The sequence below is a fragment of the Dama dama genome, chromosome 16, assembly GCF_033118175.1.
Source record: "Dama dama isolate Ldn47 chromosome 16, ASM3311817v1, whole genome shotgun sequence".
In the NCBI taxonomy this organism is placed as follows: Eukaryota; Metazoa; Chordata; class Mammalia; order Artiodactyla; family Cervidae; genus Dama; species Dama dama.
Window position 1 is genome coordinate 22,516,685 of NC_083696.1, and position 19,250 is coordinate 22,535,934.

General features: G+C 43.0%; 1 protein-coding gene across 1 annotated transcript in view; it reads right to left on the reverse strand.

The window, feature by feature from the left end:
- Positions 1-19,250, reverse strand: part of SHC3 (SHC adaptor protein 3) — a 186,494-nt gene that overhangs the window by 117,147 nt on the left and 50,097 nt on the right. Inside the window, exon 2 of the mRNA XM_061163554.1 lies at positions 16,650-16,720. Coding sequence (XP_061019537.1) covers positions 16,650-16,720 — 71 coding nt within the window. The remainder of the gene's footprint in view (positions 1-16,649; positions 16,721-19,250) is intronic.

The following is a 19,250-nucleotide window of genomic DNA, read 5'->3' on the forward strand; positions in this document are numbered from 1 at the left end:
ATGGACTGTATAGTCCGTGGGGTCACAAAGAGTCGGACATGACTGAGCGACTTTCACTTTCATTCCATTATGTTGACATACAATTTGGTCTGCCCATTATCCAGTAGATAGATATTTGAGTTTTTCCCAATTTGAGACAATTGTGAGTAAAATTATTATAAACCTTCATACAGGGTTTTGTATGTTGTATGGCTATGCTTTCACTTCTCTTTAAAATAAAAAGAAGTGGGATTGCTGGGTCATATGGTAAGTGACTAACTGTATAAGAAGTTGCCATACTTTTTCCCAAAGTAACAGTACTTTGCATGCCCAGCAGCCCTGTTTGAAAGTTACAGCTGCTCCTCCATGTCATAGTCAGCCCTTGGTATTGTCAGGGTGTTTTGTTTTGAGTTGTTTGGTATTCCAATAGGTATGTAGTGGTAGCTCAACACAGTTCTAATTTGCATTTGTGTGCGTGTTAAGTCACTTCAGTTGTGTCCAACTCTTTGCGACCCTATGGACTATAGCCCGCCAGGCTCCTCTGTCCACAGGATTCTCCAGGCAAGATTTCTGGAGTGGGCTGCCATGCCCTCCTCCAGGGGATCTTCCTGACCCAGGCATTGAACCCGCGTCTCCGGCAGATCCTGCATTGCAGGCGGATTCGTTCCTGCTGAGCCACTGGGGAAGCCCCAGGTTGCATTTACCTAATTCCCTCATAGCTCAGTGGGTAAACAATCAGCCTGCAATGCAAGAGACCTGGGTTCAATTCCTGGGTGGAGAAGATCCCCTGGAGAAGAAAATAACTATCCACTCTGGTATTCTTGCCTGGAGAATCCCATGGAAAAAGAAGTCTGACAGGCTACAGTCCGTCAGGTCTCAGGAGTCGGACACAACTTAGCGACTAAACCACCACCACCAATGACTAACAATGTTGGACATCTTTCCATGTGTTTATTTATCTTCCATATTTCTTCTCTGATGAAGTGCTAGTCACATCACCTGCTCATTTTAAAAAACTGGTCTGTTGCAAAACTTCTTCCTGTGCTGCAGATACACATCTTTACCAGATACGTGTTTTGTAAATATTTTTGCCCAGTCAGTGGTTTGTCTTTAATTCTTTTAACAATGTTTTTCAAAGAGAAAGTTTTTAATTTGATGAAGCAAATTTATCCTTTTTTTTTTCTTTTGTGATTTGTGTTTCTCATGTTCTAAAAAGTCTTTCCCTAATCCAAGATTACGAAGACTATCTCAAATGTTTTATTCCAGAAGTTATGTGGTTTTAGCCTTTGGATTTAGGACTACAAGGCATTTCAACTTTTGTTTTTCCAAGTTACCTTCTGTATACATGTGAAGAAGTTTGTTGTAAATGGTGATAGAAGGTCATTGTTGCTTTTGTTGTTCTTGGTTTTTGCATGTAGATATGCAGTTGTCTCAGCAGCATTATTGAAAAGACTATCCTTTCTCCATTGAGTTACTGTGACACCTTTGTCAAAAACAAATTGACCGTATGTGTGCATACATTTCTGAACTCTACATGTCTGTCCTTGTGTCCTTATGCTAACATTGCACTGTACTGGTTACTGCAAATTTGTGCAAGCTCTCTTTGTATGACTTTTTCAAAATTGTTTTGACTATTCCAGGTCTTTGATTATCCTATACATACTGAAGAATCAGCTTGTCGCTCTCTACAAAAAGCTCACTGAGATTTTGATTAGAATTGTATTAAAACATATATATCGAGGGACTACATATAAAGATCTGGTATTTTAACCATTATGTCTTCCAAACCATGAACACAGTACATTTCACCACTTATTTAGATCTTTTAAAATTTTTCTCATCAATGTTTAGAAGTTTTTGCGTATAAATCTAACACATATTTTGTTAATTTAACACTATTTCATGTCTTGTGCTATTGTAAATGGTTCTTTTTAAATTTCATTTTTCAACTAATTCTTGTTAGTATGTAAAACACAGGATACAACTGATACTTATATAAATTGTATTCGGCAAATTTGCTAAACTCACTTATTAGTTCTAGTAGCTTTTATGCATAGAGTCTTCAGGAATTTCTATGAATGATTATATCATCTGCAAATAAAAGCAGCTTTATTTCTTCCTGTCTAATTTGTATGGCTTTTCCTTTTCCTTTTTATTATCTTACTAAAATCTCTAGTACAATGTTATATAAGAGTTGTGAGAGAAGGTGAGGGTGTGATGTTCAGAGAGAACAGCATTGAAACAAGCATACTATCAAGGGTGAAACAGATCACCAGCCCAGCTTGGATGCATGAGACAAGTGTTCAGGGCTGGTACACTGGGAAGACCCAGAGGGATTGGATGGGGAGGGAGGCAGGAGGGGGGATCGGGATGGGGAATACATGTAAATCCATGGCTGATTCATGTCAATGTATGGCAAAAACCACTACAATATTGTAAAGTAATTAGCCTCCAACTAATAAAAATAAATGAAAAAAAAATAATAAAAATATTAGGCCATTAAAAAAAAGAGTTGTGAAAGTAGACATTCCTGTCTTGTTCCTGATATTAGAGGGAAAATATTTAATTTTTCATCACTAATTGTGGTATGGGCTATAGGGGTTTTGTGGATGTCTTATCAGATTAAGGAAGTTTCCTTCTATTGGTAGTGTGCTGAGAGTTTTTATCATGAATGTGTCTTAAATTTCATCAAAGGCTTTTCTGCATCTATTGAGATTTTCATTTTTTTCAGTCTGCTGAAATGTGTAATTACACTGATGTTTTTTAATGTTGAATCAACCTTACAAGTCTTAGATAACCCCTCCAGTGTACAATGTATCATATATGTACAATGTATCAAAAAGATAACAATAAACTATATTTATTGTTTAAATATAAATGTTTGGTAGAATTTACCAATGGAATCATGTGTCCCTGGAGTTTTCTCTATGGAAAGATTTTCTTATTGCTTTTACCATGTATTTAATTTCTTTAATAGATACAGACTTATTACGTTTATCTATTTTTCCCTTAAGCCACTTTGGTAGTTGTACCATTTTATCTAAGTTATTCAATTTGTTGATATAAAATTGTTCATAATATTCCCTTCCTATTGTGGCAGTGTCTATAGTATCTGTAGTGTTGGTCCCTCCTTCCTTCCTGTTATTAGTAATTTGAATTTTCTCTTTCCTTGACCAATCTAAGTAGCAGCTTATCAATTTTAGTGCCTTTTAAAAACTACCTTTTCCGTTTCAAACTTGTTTTCTATTCTTTTCCTGATTCTAATTTTATTGCCTTCTAATGCTCTTGAAATAACCTAAAGGACAATAAAATTTAGAAAAACATAGACAGCAAGACTTGGAGTCAAAAAAACGATTCATTTTATTCAGACTCTGAATTAGAAGAAACTTCTAGGAACATCTTTTTCATATTAGTTATATTTTCCTTCTAACAAATGTACAAGTATGACAAGGATATGAATCTGTGTCTGCAAAATATCCAAAATAGCTTTTTCAATATGTGTAAATTGAATCTAAGTGATGTGAAAGCACTGTGTCATATTTTAATTGACAGTGATTTTTTAGTTATTTAAAAAGGAAGTGCTTTATATACAGGAGATGATATTTGAGTAGATGAAATATGGGCTGTGTCTTTAAAAGTCTAATAAAATGTGCATAAAGTAAAAGCCTACAAAGCAATTCAGACAAAGTGGTCTTGTAGCTCAGGGTAAAAGTGAATACTTATAGCTGGATATTTGACTCTGAGGTGTCACAGTGGACCAGGAGAATGGAGCCATATGTAGGTTGGTGTGGTTGCGCAAAGGAAGCATAATGGGGAGTAGAAGAAATATATTTGGAAACGTATGCTGGGGCAGCTCAAATAGAACACTGAATATTAAGTTAAATTTTTTTCATTGTATTCTGCAGGTAGTGGGTAAGACAATGAAACTTAACAGGAAGTAATATGTTTTAGGCACATTAATGGATCAGCAAATACAAATAAAACTGAAGAAGAGAGAGACTAGAAAAAAAGAGAGAAATTACTAGGAAGGCTTCCAAAGGAGAATCCACAGCATTGGTAACTGTACCAATGTTACAGCGATGATGATGAGAAGATGAGATGATAGTAGAAGAGAGATGATATTAGACTGACCCCCTGGTTCCTACTTTGAGAGAATGCATGGATTATAGTTGTGACAAATATTCAGGGAGTTGTGAGCTGGACCCAACTATGGTAATAGAGGTGAGAATGGAGAGACATAAAAAGAACAGAGAGTCAGAGATAGGTTGCTTAGGACTTGGCAACTTACTGAGCAAGAAGACACAGGTCCATCAGTTGCTAAAAATATAGAGCTGTACCGAAGAGAAGATCCAGAGTGGCTTATATACCTAGAAGTGTTATTTAAAACAATGAGATCACCAACAAAGAGGGGATATAATAAAAATGAAAATATCAGTATGATATTCACATGCCTTAAGCCCTTCCAGGTACAAGACAGCAAGTTAAGTGCTTTCCAGATATCGACGCAATTTCTTCTCAATCCTATGAAAGAGGCACCATGATGATTCCCATTTTAAAGACAGAGAAACTGAGACACAGAGAACATAAGTTATTTGCACAAGACCACAAGCTGGAAAGTTGCTCAGCCTAACATAAGCCCAGACAATCTGACTCCAGAACCTGCAACACTAGCTTCTCTCTGCAAGAGCAAAAAGTTCCTTATGGAATGATATATTTGGGGGTAAGTGAACTCAGAGAAAGAGACAGAAAAGGAGCAATCAGGGGGGTACATCATTCTTACACAAATGTGCTTCTGGCATGAGGATTATAAATATACACTATACCAGATGGTCCTTAAGGAGAGTATGGCATGAATGCCACATATTCATCTTATGGATTCTATTTAAACCATTCTAAACCATGAACTCAAGAATGGTCTCCATTTTTAAAATTTTTGGATGAGTGGAAACACTGGAAAAAAAATAAATAGACCTATTTTCAAAGCTGTGGTTTCATAGATGGTAGTTGCAAATGGTTCAGAAGTGAAACATAGAACTCTGGAACGCTGCTTCTCAAAAATGTGATACCTGAGCTGGCAGCATCAGCACCCACCTCTGAAAACTTGGTAGAAATACACATTTTCAGCCCCCACCCCAGACCTATTGCATCAGAAACTCTGAGGGTGAGGTCCCACCATCTGTTGTAACAAACTTTCCAGGTAATTTTGATGTATGTTCAAGTTTGAGAACCACTACTCTAGAAAATGAGATAATATGTGTATGTGTCATTAAATCTCTGGGGACCCTGTCCCAGGTCAGAACATATCTATGTGGCCCCTTTATTCCAGCTTGCTAGATTCTTCAAGAAATCCAGAGTACAGTGGAGCCCGGGTTATGTGACGAGTCCTTTCCAAGCGGTGTAATATGGTAAAGAAGAGAAAAAGATCTTCTGTTGCTATTGCTGTCATCAGAGATATTATCAGGCCACCCTGGGGATCACCCAGGCCTCGCCCCAACCCACTGCAGCAGAATTCTCTCCATGGGAGGAGATTATGGTAATTGACAATTTTCCTGTTTTCTCTGTCTTCCCTTCAAAGAGTGATATGTCTTTACTAAACAAACGTTTCACCAGGAGACAGAGCTAGTTGCTAAAGAAGTAAATAAGTAACCAAAAAAAAAAACCCAGTAACTTGAGGCTTTGCACCTGAGGCTCTGCCAAGCCCTCGACTAGTTCAGCGTTAAACTCTTAGACACTCTGTCTAGCCCCTTTCTCTGTGTTTCAATGACATCTGAACTTATTCTAGTCACTCACCCTTCCTAGCCCCACATCCCATGAGATCCTGGCTCATGTGTGAAGCCAACTGGCTGTCCAAGCCCATGCCATGCAAGTCCAGTTGACAATGACACTCCCACCCAGCAGACTCTCAGTAGAAAGATCTCTCCACCCAGGTTCCCAGGAACAGGTCCCATGGTTGAAGGTTTTCATGCCCTTGGGCACTATGCCCTCACTGGGAGAAACAGCTACTTAACTTGAAGGTGATCTCCTAAGCAGCTTGTCAGAAAACTACCATGATAGGGTCATCCTAACAAAGTGTTAACCAGTGTCTAAAATGAAAGTAGAAATGAGGAAGTAGAATAATGTCTCATTTTCCAGTTGGGGGAAAAAAAACAAAACAAGAATCAGACTGAGTTCAGTTCAGGTCAGTAGCTCAGTCGTGTCTGAGTCTTTGCGACCCCATTCGCTGCAACACGCCAGGCCTCCCTGTCCCTCACCAACTCCCGAAGTTTACTCAAACTCATGTCCATCAAGTATGTGATGCCATCCATCCATCTCATCCTCTGTCATCCCCTTCTTCTTTCGCCTTCAATCTTTCCCAGCATCAGGGTCTTTTCAAATGAGTCAGTTCTTCGCATCAGGTGGACAAAGTATTGGAGTTGCAGCTTCAAAATCAGTCCTTCCAATGAGCATTCAGGACTGATTTTCTTTAGGATGGACTGGTTGGGTCTCCTTGCAGTCCAAGGGACTCTCAAGAGTCTTCTCCAACACCACAGTTCAAAAGCATCCATTCTTTGGTGCTCAGCTTTCTTTATAGTCCAACTCTCACATCCATACACGACTACTGGAAAAACCATAGATTTGACTAGATGGACCTTTGTTGACAAAGTAATGACTCTGCTTTTTAATATGCTGTCTAGGTTGGTCATAACTTTTCTTTCAAGGAGCAAGTATCTTTTAATTTCATGGCTGCAGTCACCATCTACAGTGATTTTGGAGCCCCCCAAAATAAAGTCTGCCACTGTTTCCACTGTTTCTCCATCTATTTGCCATGAAGTGATGGGACCGGATGCCATGATCTTTGTTTTCTGAATGTTGATCTTTAAGCCAACTTTTTCACTGTCCTTTTTCACTTTCATCTTTAGTTCTTCTTCACTTTGTGCCATAAGGGTGGTGTCATCTGCATATCTGAGGTTATTGAGATTTCTCCCAGAAATCTTGATTCTAGTTTATCCCAATGGTCAAGGTGAGAAAACACGACTCACCTAAAACTTCTTGGAGAGAAAGATGGCATCTCATCCTTTACACCCAGGCCCCTCCACCTTACCCAGCCCACATCATTTCTCCCCACCCCTACGCAGCCTTTCCCATTCCACAACCCCCACCTAGCCACCCTTCTTCATCTCATCTATCCTATCACCTCTCAATCACCCGCTTTCTGCCCCACTTCTCCCCATTCTAACCTACCCTACTCACTTTGGGCTAGTTAAGGTGGGCAAGGCTCTCATCCTTTCTACAAACTATTCATATGAAAAGTTTTTTTAAAAAAACACTTGTATTATATTCACTTCTATAATTTAGTGAAATTCAATGAAGAGTTGCTGAAGCACAGGATGAATAAAGCAAGTAGAAGGGAAGCAGCACAGTCTTTGAAGAGCCCACTCTGCCCCACAGCTGACCCTTTTCCTTACATGTATTTGCCCCATTCATCCCAACCAGACTGCAAGTGCCTCATTTTCTCCATGGCCTGCTCAAGGCCATCATGTCACTGTGGTCGGGAAAGGAGTTTTAAATTAACAAGGAATTTCCATCTGCCAATGGTGCCCCCTGCCCAGTGTATGTCTGGAGTTTGCCAGCATTTGTGGCTTCCCTAAGGATGCAACCCTCTTGTTCAAGTAGCAATGGGTGACTCCTGACTCTAGATTCAGACTTGCTCTGGTTCCAGTCTCAACTTGGCCACTTTCTGGCACTGTGATCTTTGACAGTTTTTATAAACATTCTGATCCTCAGTTTCCTCATCTCCAAAATGCACACAGTTCACCTCCCAGGGACCCTGAGAGAAGATACCACATGCTCTCATCGCTATCTGAAATTATTATGCTAAGCAACATGAAACTGCTGACATTTGACTATTTTCAACTAAGAAAACTATAAGTTCATCCTTCTTTTGATATCTCCATGTGCTTATTCTCTCTCCCTGCAGTAGAAGTTTAGCTTTTATTTAGTGTCCTGTTCTGAATATCTAAACAGTGACAGAACACGACATGTGATCAATAAAAATTTGTTGAGTGAATGAATGAATGAAAAGTTTAGAGCAATATAGCAAGTATTCAATAATAGTGTTGGTATTATTAGTATCATCATTATTATTATCAGCAACAGCAGCAGTCAGCAAAGTAAGAAGATAGAACGAAATACCAGATAATATTGGTGTAAGTGAAAATCAGTGCTGTTATCAAAAATTTCACCCTTTTCAGTAACTTTAGTTTGTTGCATCAAACCAGTGTTTCTTTTCAGCTAGAAAACCTGCCCTGAATGGAACTGGTTGATACTGATAGTTAGAATAATGTCAATCAACAGTTGATATTACCATATGCTGAAATTTGGAAAGAGTGAGTGAACTGCAAAATTAAATCCATGATAAAGACTCTATCCAGATTTGCTGAACACCTACTATGTGTAACCTGGCAAACCAGGTGCAGCCCCTGCACTTTGTAGGTCTAAGACTCTAAACAAGCTTGCTTGTAGGGATTCCACCCTATTCCACAGGTGAGGAGCCAACCCTGAGAAGTAATGAGAACCTAGGATGCTCCTCTCTGGTGAGAGGTAATTATGAGTTGGTACCTATGGATCCTTTTACTCGCCTGCTAGGTTAGGAACCCCACCTGTAAATAAGGCTCTGCTGCTTGGGTCAGGAGACTGCTGTCGAAAGATCAGGCCAGGATGGCTGCTCAGAGAGCCCCAAGAGAAAATTTTGATTTGGAAAGGATTCAGAGAGACAAGCCTGGAGACCAAGTGATGCTGTGAACCTTCAGCTAGAGCTGTCATTTTGCAGCCCCCAGTCCAGTCTGGGCTTCATGGACATCCTCATAAACATGGCTATGCTCCCTCCAGGGCCAGAGTCTGGCTCCTCGGCTCTGATAGGGGCTTCACCAGCACCAGCGGCCCATTCCCGCCCTCTGATCCTTGCAGCACCCTCCCCAGTAGGCCCCTCACACTAAGTCTGAGGGTCCGCTAGGGGACAGATGAAGGCACATGTGTGGGTCTGGTCCATGAAATGGCCTTGAGACTTTACCTGTACACAGCGTGTGCCCGATGTTGTAACCTCTCATTTGTTCTTCACAAAGGGGATGAATGCATCCACTTATATCAGCAAGCAGAGACGGAACACCAAACCGCAGCCTATCAGAAAGCAGACACCTATGTCCCTCAGCCCCAGAACTCTCTTTCTGCCCTAAAGGCAGTCGGGCTTGGGCCCAGGCCTCAGGCAGATGCAGCGTGCGCCTGTGTTCCTTCACTGCATCCGACTCAGGCCCCACCCTCTGGCGGGTATTACATTACTGCCCAGAGGCAGGCAGGTAGAAACCTTGAGGGGCCCAAGTGGAAGCAGGTGCCTCGATGTCATGCCTTCTTCCGGTCTGCCATGTGGTCAGGGAAATTCACCCCGGTGTTAAACGCTTCCTCCCCCAGGAAGTCCTCCCAGATTCGTCCAAGCCTCCTCCGTATTCCCGTGGTATTTTTATACGCTTGCTGTCACCTGACCCACTGCCTCGTGACTCTGGCCCTCTTTCCCTAGTCGTGGCTTTTTGGGCACCTGTGATGCACACACCCCCATCTATCACATTCTCGCACGCAAATAGTGACGAATGAGGCGCAAAGCCCAAAGCTTACCGGTTGGTGGTAAGCCCTGAGTAAGGACGTAGAAGAAAAGCGGAAGGACTCAGCCCGCTGCACCCAAAGCCCGGATGCGTTTGCACGCAGGCAAGCTGGTGTTTTGAAAGAGAATTCTAAACTGAGAAAACACTAACTCCCTCCCTGCCAGGCCTCGCCCCTCTGGGGGTGGAAGTCTTCGAAAGGCTCAGCCTGAGAAACGTGTTCAGAACAAATAAATTTAGAGCGAGCCGTAAGGCTGAAATCATAAGTTAGCCATCCTGTGCCGGCAGGATGTATACAGGGATGGGCGGGCAGGCTGTTCACACCCACTGCTCCCCTTTCTAATTCTGAGAGTCAGCCAGCCTCGGGAAAGATTTTTACAGATTTCTTCCTTTTCCTGGCATGTTGAACTTAAATCGACATTAGACGTGTTTCTTTTGTAGTGAAAAAGGAATTCTCCGACATCATAGGGGAGGAGTCTAACTGGCGAGATAAGATCCTGGAGCCTGAGGGCACCTGAGCGAAAGTCAGCCTTGTTTTTCATGTCACCTGCCAGGTATCAAGCGCACATCTTAACACCTTTGATCCAATGGGTTTGCAGATAAATAAGAGTGAAAGTCACTCAGTCGCGTCCCACTCTTTACAACCTCATGAACTGTAGCCTGCCAGGCTCCTCAGTCCATGGAATTCTCCAGGCTAGAATACTGGGGTGGGTAGCCCATTCCCTCCTCCAGGGACTTCCCAACCCAGTGACTGAACCCAGGTCTCCCACACTGCAGGCAGATTCGTTACTCTCTGAGCCACCAGGGAAGCCCAAGAAAACTGGAGTGGGTAGCCTAGTCCTTCTCCAGGGGATCTTCCCCACCCAGGAATCCAACCAGGGTCTCCTGCACTGCAGGCGGATTCTTTACCAGCTGAGCTACCAGGGAAGCCAGGGCCCTTCCAAATTCATCCTCTGGATCTGCAAGGTGAGGAAGCTGCAAAACCAAAGTCTGCCTTTTCTTGAAGCATGTGGGATCCATGCCGTGGTCCAAGAGGAAGGGATCACCTCAAAGCTGAACAGAAGATGTTCAGACCGCCTCGGTGCCTGGGTGCTTCCAGCTTCCTCCTGGTCAGGGTAGTGTGATCAGACCCCAGGTCATCCCCCCAACCGTGTGCAGTTCTCCCAGCGCCTTACCTGCCTTTCTTCCTCTGCGTCCATCTCCTCTCCCCACAGCTCCTCACAGGCCGAACGCCACCCTGAGGATGGCACATCTTCTACAAACAACACAAATAGCTCATTAGTAAATATGACCTTTCCCCAAACCTCAGCCTGCACACTGATCCACTCCCCCATGAGCTGGTGATGAAATGGCCACGTGACAGAGAAGTTTGATGTGGGATGGCAAAGGGCTGTGGTGGACGTCGTGGGGGTGGAGCAGGCCAGGGTGCCTAGCCCCGCAGCCTGGTCGGTCCCTCTCTTGTGGGAAGTCCAACGAGGGCACGCGGTGGCCGGAGGCCTTCATGCACACGAGGAGAAACACCACAGCTGGGATGGATGCACACAGATGAGGATGCTGGGGGAGTCCATGGAGCTGAAGGATTGTGTGGTGAAAGGTTTTACCTTGGCATTTTTCTTTTTTTTTTGGGAGCATTCAGAGAATGTTGAAAGCCAGAAGTGACTGGACAAGCGAGTGTTACCAAGGCTGCAAGGTCAACTCAGGGAAGAGAGGGTGGATGGAGAGAAAAAGCCAGACTGAGGCCGTCCAGCGAGCCCTCTTTCAGGCTGAGGATGGATCCCTCCACGCACCTAACTGGCAAGAGATCCCCACAAGCCAGGCCGCCGTTCTCACGGTGTCAGGAGCATCCACGATCGATCTTTTAACACCTTGTCTGCAGGTTCCCTTCTCCCTCTGGCCACCAGGGTGTGCTGGTTATTTTGTTCAAAATCATGGCCCTGTAGCCATCACAGTGCCCAGCACTGTCAGACCAGTTCCACACAGTCACACATCTGCCATCTAACCAAACTCCCTGAGGGAAACATCGGACATAAAAGATCCCAACATCACAACATTCAGTCTGACTCACCAGCTCATGGCTGAGTCTGTGTCCATTACACTCTGCCCCCTCAGGCTGTAGTGTGAGAAAGCTGTGGCCAGGTGACTCTGAACTTCAACTCATGCTAGCATCCGTGATAAAAGTCTTCAGAGACCCCCATCGATAGGTTGAATCAGGACAAAATGAGGGATCTCCTTCGTGGTCCAGTAGCTAAGACTCTGTGTTCCTAATGCAGGGGTACTGGGTTCGATCCCTGGTCAGGGAACTAGATCCCACCCACATGCCACGACTAAGAGTTGGTGGTTGGTGTACCACAACTATAACCTGGTGCAGCCAAATACATAAAATAAATATTTTTTTTAAAAGAACAAAAGGAAATGCCTTCCTCAAAGAAGGATGTTGTCCTTAACACAAATTTTGAGTTTGGTTTCAAACTAAAAAGATTTCATACATGTTCCTGGGGAATTTTCAAAACACCTGGACTCTGAAGCAGAACCCTCCAGCATGTGGATGTTAAGTGGAGTGCTAGGGAGCAATCTCGTCCATGGGCCATGCTGGTCAAGGTCTGGGCTAAACCTGCATCTTCAAGGCCCACTGAAACTATGACAGCTTTAAAATAAGGGAAAGTGGCCGGTTAGCTCAGTTGGTTAGAGCATGGTGCTAATAAAATAAGGGAGAAGAAAAACCTAAACTAGATTCAACTGTTTTCTCTCTACAGTTTGAAAAAAGCAAGTGTGGTGGTGTCCTCTGCGCAACATTTTGTAGATTTATAGGAACTCACCCAGAAAGTGGAGCAAAGCCATGCACAGAGTTCATGTGTCTATGCGAGGCTGAGTGGAAAGCAAACTTGATGGTTACTGGGTGAATCCAAGCGCTGTAGGAGGTCAGCTGGGGTCGTTTAGAACCAAAAATACACGTCAGACCATCACACTTACTGTTGGAGAAGGACCAGCTTGCTGAGTCCTCTGGGTCTAACTGCATATATATTTATAGCCTTCCATGCCCTAAAAACAGCTTAAGGTGATATTCAATAATAAATCAAATTTAACATGGCAAATCAAATTAGCAGATGGGAAGGGGAGAGAAAGTAAGGCCTGGCTTTTCCTGTGACCATGGCACATGGGCGCTTCCTGTCACCCTGCGGGGTGGCCTGACAGGCTGCTCGCCGAGTCAGACCAAAAGCACCCTGGCCACCCCACCCCATCTAACGAGGCACGTGATGCTCTGACAGGAAGTACAGTAGCTCAGTCCAAGCCATCCCCCAAGGTCCAGGGTGTGGTCCCCAGGGGAAGAGTGGCCAGTTGCCACAGCAGTGGCCCTCAGCGTCCTGCCACAGTCTCCTCATGTGAAGACCCAGTGGCTTAACGCAGATGAAAGTGTAGGTCTCTGATTGACTTCCAGCTGGGGAGCTGGGTCCCCCCTGCTTTAGGCCCCCGCCTTCCCCAGGGGGACACCAAGCCAAGACCCTCCCCCGCAGCCCTCCGGGGCTGCACGGCACAGTGGAATCCACGCAGGGAGGAAGGTGGTCCCCGACGCGGGTGTCAGGCTTCACAGACCATGAGGCGGCACTGGCGATGGGGGAAGCAACAGAGGGTGGCTTCTTCAAGCTCTTGAGTGGCCCAGCTTCGGCCGTGGGGCTTCTGTATGGCCTTAATAGTGCTGAGTCATAAGGGTGTGGGGAGGCGTGCTGACAGGGGTCACATTGTGGGGTCGGAACTCAAGGGAGTCACCCTCTTCAAGGCCAAGCAGCTGCAGGGACCAGGGGCCCGTTGGGACGCTAGTTCTTCTCAGTTCAGTTCAGTTCAGTCGCTCAGTAGTGTCCGACTCTTTGCGACCCCATGGACTGCAGCACAACAGGCTTCCCTGTCCATCGCCAGCTAGTTCTTCTGCAAAAGTTTTTTCTTCATCTGTCAAGCGTCGCTGTCCCCTGAGCAGACTTTCATAAATACAGTAAGTCCCCTCATATGATCCTTCGAGTTGTGTGCGTGTGTGCGCGTGCAGTCACTTCAGTCGTGTCCAACTCTTTGTGACCCTATGGACTGGAGCCCGCCAGGCTCCTCTGTCCATGGAATTCTCCAAGCAAGAATACTGGAGTGGGTTGCCATGTCCTTCTCCAGGGGATCTTCCCAACCCAGGGATCAAACTCGGGTCTCCTCCATCTCCTGCACTGCAGGCAGATTCTCTACTGCTGAGCCATCAGGGAAGCCCAAACCTTCAAGTGGCAAACTTGCTAAGATGTGAACATGGTTCACATGTCCAAATCACACAAATTAGTTCACACACGTGGCATACACTGTCACATGGGTGCATCCTCTGCCAGTGGCTGTGCTTCTGTGTACTTTATGGCAGTATTGTCTAGAGTATAGAGGTACAGTACTTTTATTTCAAGTTCAGGATGCCTGGACGCAAGCATTACAGCAGCAGTGATGTAGCGGGTACTACTGTACTTTTCAAGGTACTGTACTGTAAGGTTAAAAATGTTTTATTTATTTTTGTTTGCTCTTTTATATATTATTTGTGTGAAAAGTATTTTAAATCTTTTACAGTATGGTACTGTATAGCTGGGCTTCCTAGGTGGCTCAGTGGTAAAGAATCTGCCTGCCAATACAGGAGACACAGGTTCAATCCCTGGGCCAGGAAGATCCCCTGGAGAAGGAAATGGCAATGTACTACCGTCTTCTTGCCTGGAGATTCCCATGGACAGAGGAGCCTGGCGGGCTACAATCCATAAGGTTGCAAGAGTTGGACATGACTTAGGGATAACAACAACAATAGAGCTTAACTACAACATTAGGTTTCCCTACAACCTTTCAAGAATGCCTATAGTATATAAAGCACACCAAGATGGTAGAATTCAATCATAGGTGTGTTTAACACTCAGCTGCCACACAGGCTTTAAACTGCGCCACATCCACAGGACACCATTGAGCATTCTCATCCTGGGTGTGAAGGCTTCTTTCTGTTGTTGGTTTGTCAAACCGTTTCCTACAAGTGCTGTCTGGCTCTTAACTAAATATGAAACAGGTTACATGACAAAAATGAGGCAAAAGACAAAAAGCATCACAGAGAAAAGCAAACATAGTTTTCAAAAAGTCTAGTAAATCCAAAAGAATGTATACATATATATACATATATGTATAACTGAATCACTTTGCAGTATAGCAGATATTAACATGATATCATAAATCAACTATATTTCCATTAAAATAAATATATTGATTTTTTTTAAGTTTAATAAACCCAAGGCAATTCTGATATAATCAGAGTACAAACACCAAGTTTCCTGAGTCAAGGAATGGCACTTCACTTGGCCCATTACATTGCTGCCCCTCTGCTAGAATCTAAATGGAATGGAATTGGATGTCTGCTCCACAGCTTTTTTCTACCACTACTATTATTTTATCTGCCCATTTGATACCCAAGGAGTGCCCAGACCTTGATCCAAAGGCACACTGGGATTGCTACTGGCCCCCCTGCCCACCTCCATTCCTGAAAAGCAGGACTTGGCTATTTGCATGTGCATCTTTCTCCCCAAAAACAGGAGGTCTGGCAAAGCAGGACAGCTCATGTAGACCAGTGCACAACATGTGCAGAGCCATAGTACAGACTCAGTAAATACATCAGAAAAATTAAAATGACATAAAATTATCTCGGAAGTTCTAGGACCTGTAAAGAAAATTCAGTAGAAATGGTCGACAATTCTCTTTAAAAAATGACAGCACCGTACTCAACATTGTAAATCAAATATCCTTCAGTTTTTTGAAGTTAAAAAAACAAAACAACTGCCACCCCCCATGAGAACGTGACCAGGGTCAGGGGTTCCAATGTCCCTAGGTCCGTGGTTAAGCATTCTGCCCACAGCCCCCACACAGCACTGCCTTCTCACAGCTCAGATGAATGAGTGATTGACTAAACATTCAAACTTTTATTCTAACTGCTCTCACTTCAAAATACCATTCTTTTGCCTTGGCAATATCCATAAACCATTTACAAATATGTGGCGATGGATTCTCCCCTTAGTGTAGATTACTACCGTGTTCACAATAAGTGTGTCTTGAGTTGCTTGGGAGAGAAGGAGAACATCAACTTTTTTGAACATGAATTTCTTCAGTGAGCAAGAAGAGGTTTCATTGTGATGCTTAAAACGTAGAACTGAGGTATGTAAATTACTGAGCAGATAATTACCACAAATAATTGCTTTCTAAAGCTCAATCTTTAGTTTTTGGCTTGCTAATGCAAAGATATCCAATAGACAAATTTGAACGAAATAAAACTGAGGCATTTTCTGAGGTCACTGTTTAAATTAAACAATGCCACTACTGCCAAAGCAATATAAGCTCATCGCTTTCTGAAATGTAGCTATTTCACAGACCCCGTCTTAGCGTTCTGGTTCTTTTCTTCAAGATGACTTGAAATTGGCATTTTTCTAAAGATACAAGCTCTACTAGGCTAAGAATTTTATAAAAAACATGCTTAAAAACAGAACTGGCCCTCAAGAAGTTTAAAATCTGGTTTAAAATATATAAACCTGCTCAAAATCACTGATACATTAAAAGAGTCAGTCTGCTTTCTAAATTATTACTCCCATTAACATTTCTACTTCCAACTCTATGCAATTTTATTCTCTGTGTATACCACTGGAAATTCTCTCTTGACATCTTGATTTTTTTTAAAAAAAAGAAATAACAGAGATTTTAAAATATCAGTCTGGTCTTAGAGTTTCATTTATTAAAGAAACAAACCTAAACACTCCATTTGTCTGCAACTTAATTGTAAAAAGAGTTTGGAAATGAGGAGTGTTCTTCAGGAGGCTTGTGTCAAGACATACATGTCACAAACATAGATGAACACTCAGGAGACTTGAGACAGTGGGTCCTGACTCCCTGTCACTGGTCACCAGCACTCAAGGGGCAGACTTTCCCTCTGGAAATTTCTAGTGGTTTACCTCAGAATTATCATTCCTTTCTCAAGTAAAATCACAGGAGTCCATTTTCAAGAGGGCTTACCTGGTAATTTGTGTCCTTGTACTAAAGTCAAGTGACCTCATTGAGCGAAGAACTTCAATGCACCCCAGATACTGCAAGGAGAGAAAACGTAAGTCATGAGTCAGAAGATTCCTAACTAAAACAAAGTCATTTGGGGAGCCATACACATTTTTTCAACCACATTATAACTTTTTATTCATGGTGACACTTCATTCTGTTTCTATAGAAGTAATAACTCTCACCCATCAGAAAACATCCTGAGTGCTTACATTTGGCACTATACTTAACTTTCATGAAACCCATTAGCATGTTCACTTTCTTTAGCAATACATCTTCAGAAACTTTTGTTGAGGTATAACTTGTATGTCATAAAATGCAGAAATCATAAATGTACAACTCAATGACCATTTAAACATGTACCTATCATGTAACCACCACCCAACATCCCAATATCCCATTTCTAGTCCTTTACTAAATTTCCAGAAGTTTATAATATTTAAAGAAAGAATGAAAACACTATAATACCAACATTTTGGCCAACCTCACACTTCATTATTTAGTAAATGCATTTGGGTTTTGAATAAACTATAGATTACCCCCAAAGGTGTTTTATTTCGGTTTACCAGAGAGACCTCTTCTGAATTATTTAACATAAATTTTCAGAATTTCAACTTAACATCTAAATTTGTAGCTAACTTTATCAGTTTTATACATGAGAATGTATGTGTGTATGTGACTATATGGCCACAGTTAAAGCTACAGACAAACAACTAGAATGGAAGAGATAGAATATTCGTGTTCCAAAGCCCTTGGGGGAGTTTGAAAGTACAGATGTTTTATACTAATGACTTTAAATTTAGACATAGCAGGAAGGGACCTCATGGTGTAGTACAGAAAAGACTGCATTTAAATTATACAGAAAACCTGAATTTGAGCCTGGCTCTGTCATATCTTCTTACATAACCTCAAGCAAAACTTTAAACTTCTCTCAAATGTGACTGTTACTCCAACCACTGCACAGTCAGAGTTATTTAAATACCACCACCTCCATCAGTTAAGTGGGTACCATGAACAGTCACAGAGACATATGAATAAGATGACCACCAACCTTGCAGAGTCATGTGATTAAAGGGACAATATCACAGAATCGCGTGAATACCAGGACCAGCATCACAGGGTTATATAACTACCACCACCACCATCAAAGTCGAAGACTTAGGCAAATACCACATCCATCACCACAAACATACATGAGTACCATGACCAACATTGCAGAGTTACGTATACTACAACGAGGTCACAAGTCACAGGAAAACAATGAACAACGGTGCATGATTATATGACTACCACTATCGCAATTATAGATTTGTGTGGAGGCCATCATCACCACAGCAGGGTTATATGGTGAGCACTGTCACTAAGATATGTGGAGACCACGACCCACTTTGCTGAGTTACAGGATTGTCAAGACCAGCACTGTCACAGTTATGTAAACATAACAACCACATCCCAGAGGTATGTGAACACCATCACCAGCAACATTACAAAGTGAAGTAATTACTTCAACCAAAGTGGCAAAGTTGTGTCAATAGCTCTGAGATGTGTGATGACCATCACCACTACCACTGCAGTTATGGAAACCTCCATGCCCACCCCTGCAGATGTGTGAATATGACATGACCACTGCAGGTCAGCTAGTTACTATGCCCACCATCACAGAGCTATTGAAGACCATTTTATAACACTGCAGAATTATATGATACCATCAACACCACCATAGCAAAATGTGAATTCTGTGAATGCTCTCTCAGTTATGGGAATATCACTGCCTCACAGTGCCGTGTTAATGCCAGCATGACCATCACTGTAGAGCTGTGTCAATTCCATGCCCAAGTCCTGGTGTTATCTGAATTATACCATCACCATCCTCACAAGATCTGTGAATAACAATATCAATGCCACATACTTCTGCCAACACCATGACAAAATAACATCTTAGGATTATGAATACTGTGATGAAATGCAGTGTCTATGAACACAACCTTCCCCAGTGATGCGGGGTCATGTGAATACAAGACCTCTGCCACACTTTTATTTGAATATCTCCTGTTGGGCTGAACCCTACAGGCCTGCAAGCCCTGCACTTGCCCCGCTTCAAGACCCAAGAAAGAGCTGGTGTCAGCAACAGAGACATCGATGGCTTAATGGATGGGGGAATCTCACATGTCTGAAGCAAGGTCCTGGAGCAACAACCCACCATATGCAGCAGACAGCGGGCAGAACAGGGCAGTAGTCTTCGCTCCTAGGGGTAGAGGGAGGTTACCAGTTATAGGGGGAACTGACATCAGGTTGGCTATCAGTTACCAGGGAAAACCGGCAGGGGAGCATGTCCACAATGGCCCATTTGATAAGGTATCATGGTGGAGATGCTCTAAACCAAAGCTTAGAATGATCACTGGCTGGGGCTGGGGGCAAGGATGTGGGAAGGTCAGTCATGTCAGTAGGGTGTAGGTATAGCTGGCACTGGTCAAGCAGGGGATGTACAGAGAGCAAGAAAACAGCCATCTTGGATGGCCGGATCATCTACTACCTCTACCCCGACGATGATGATATGTGAAATGC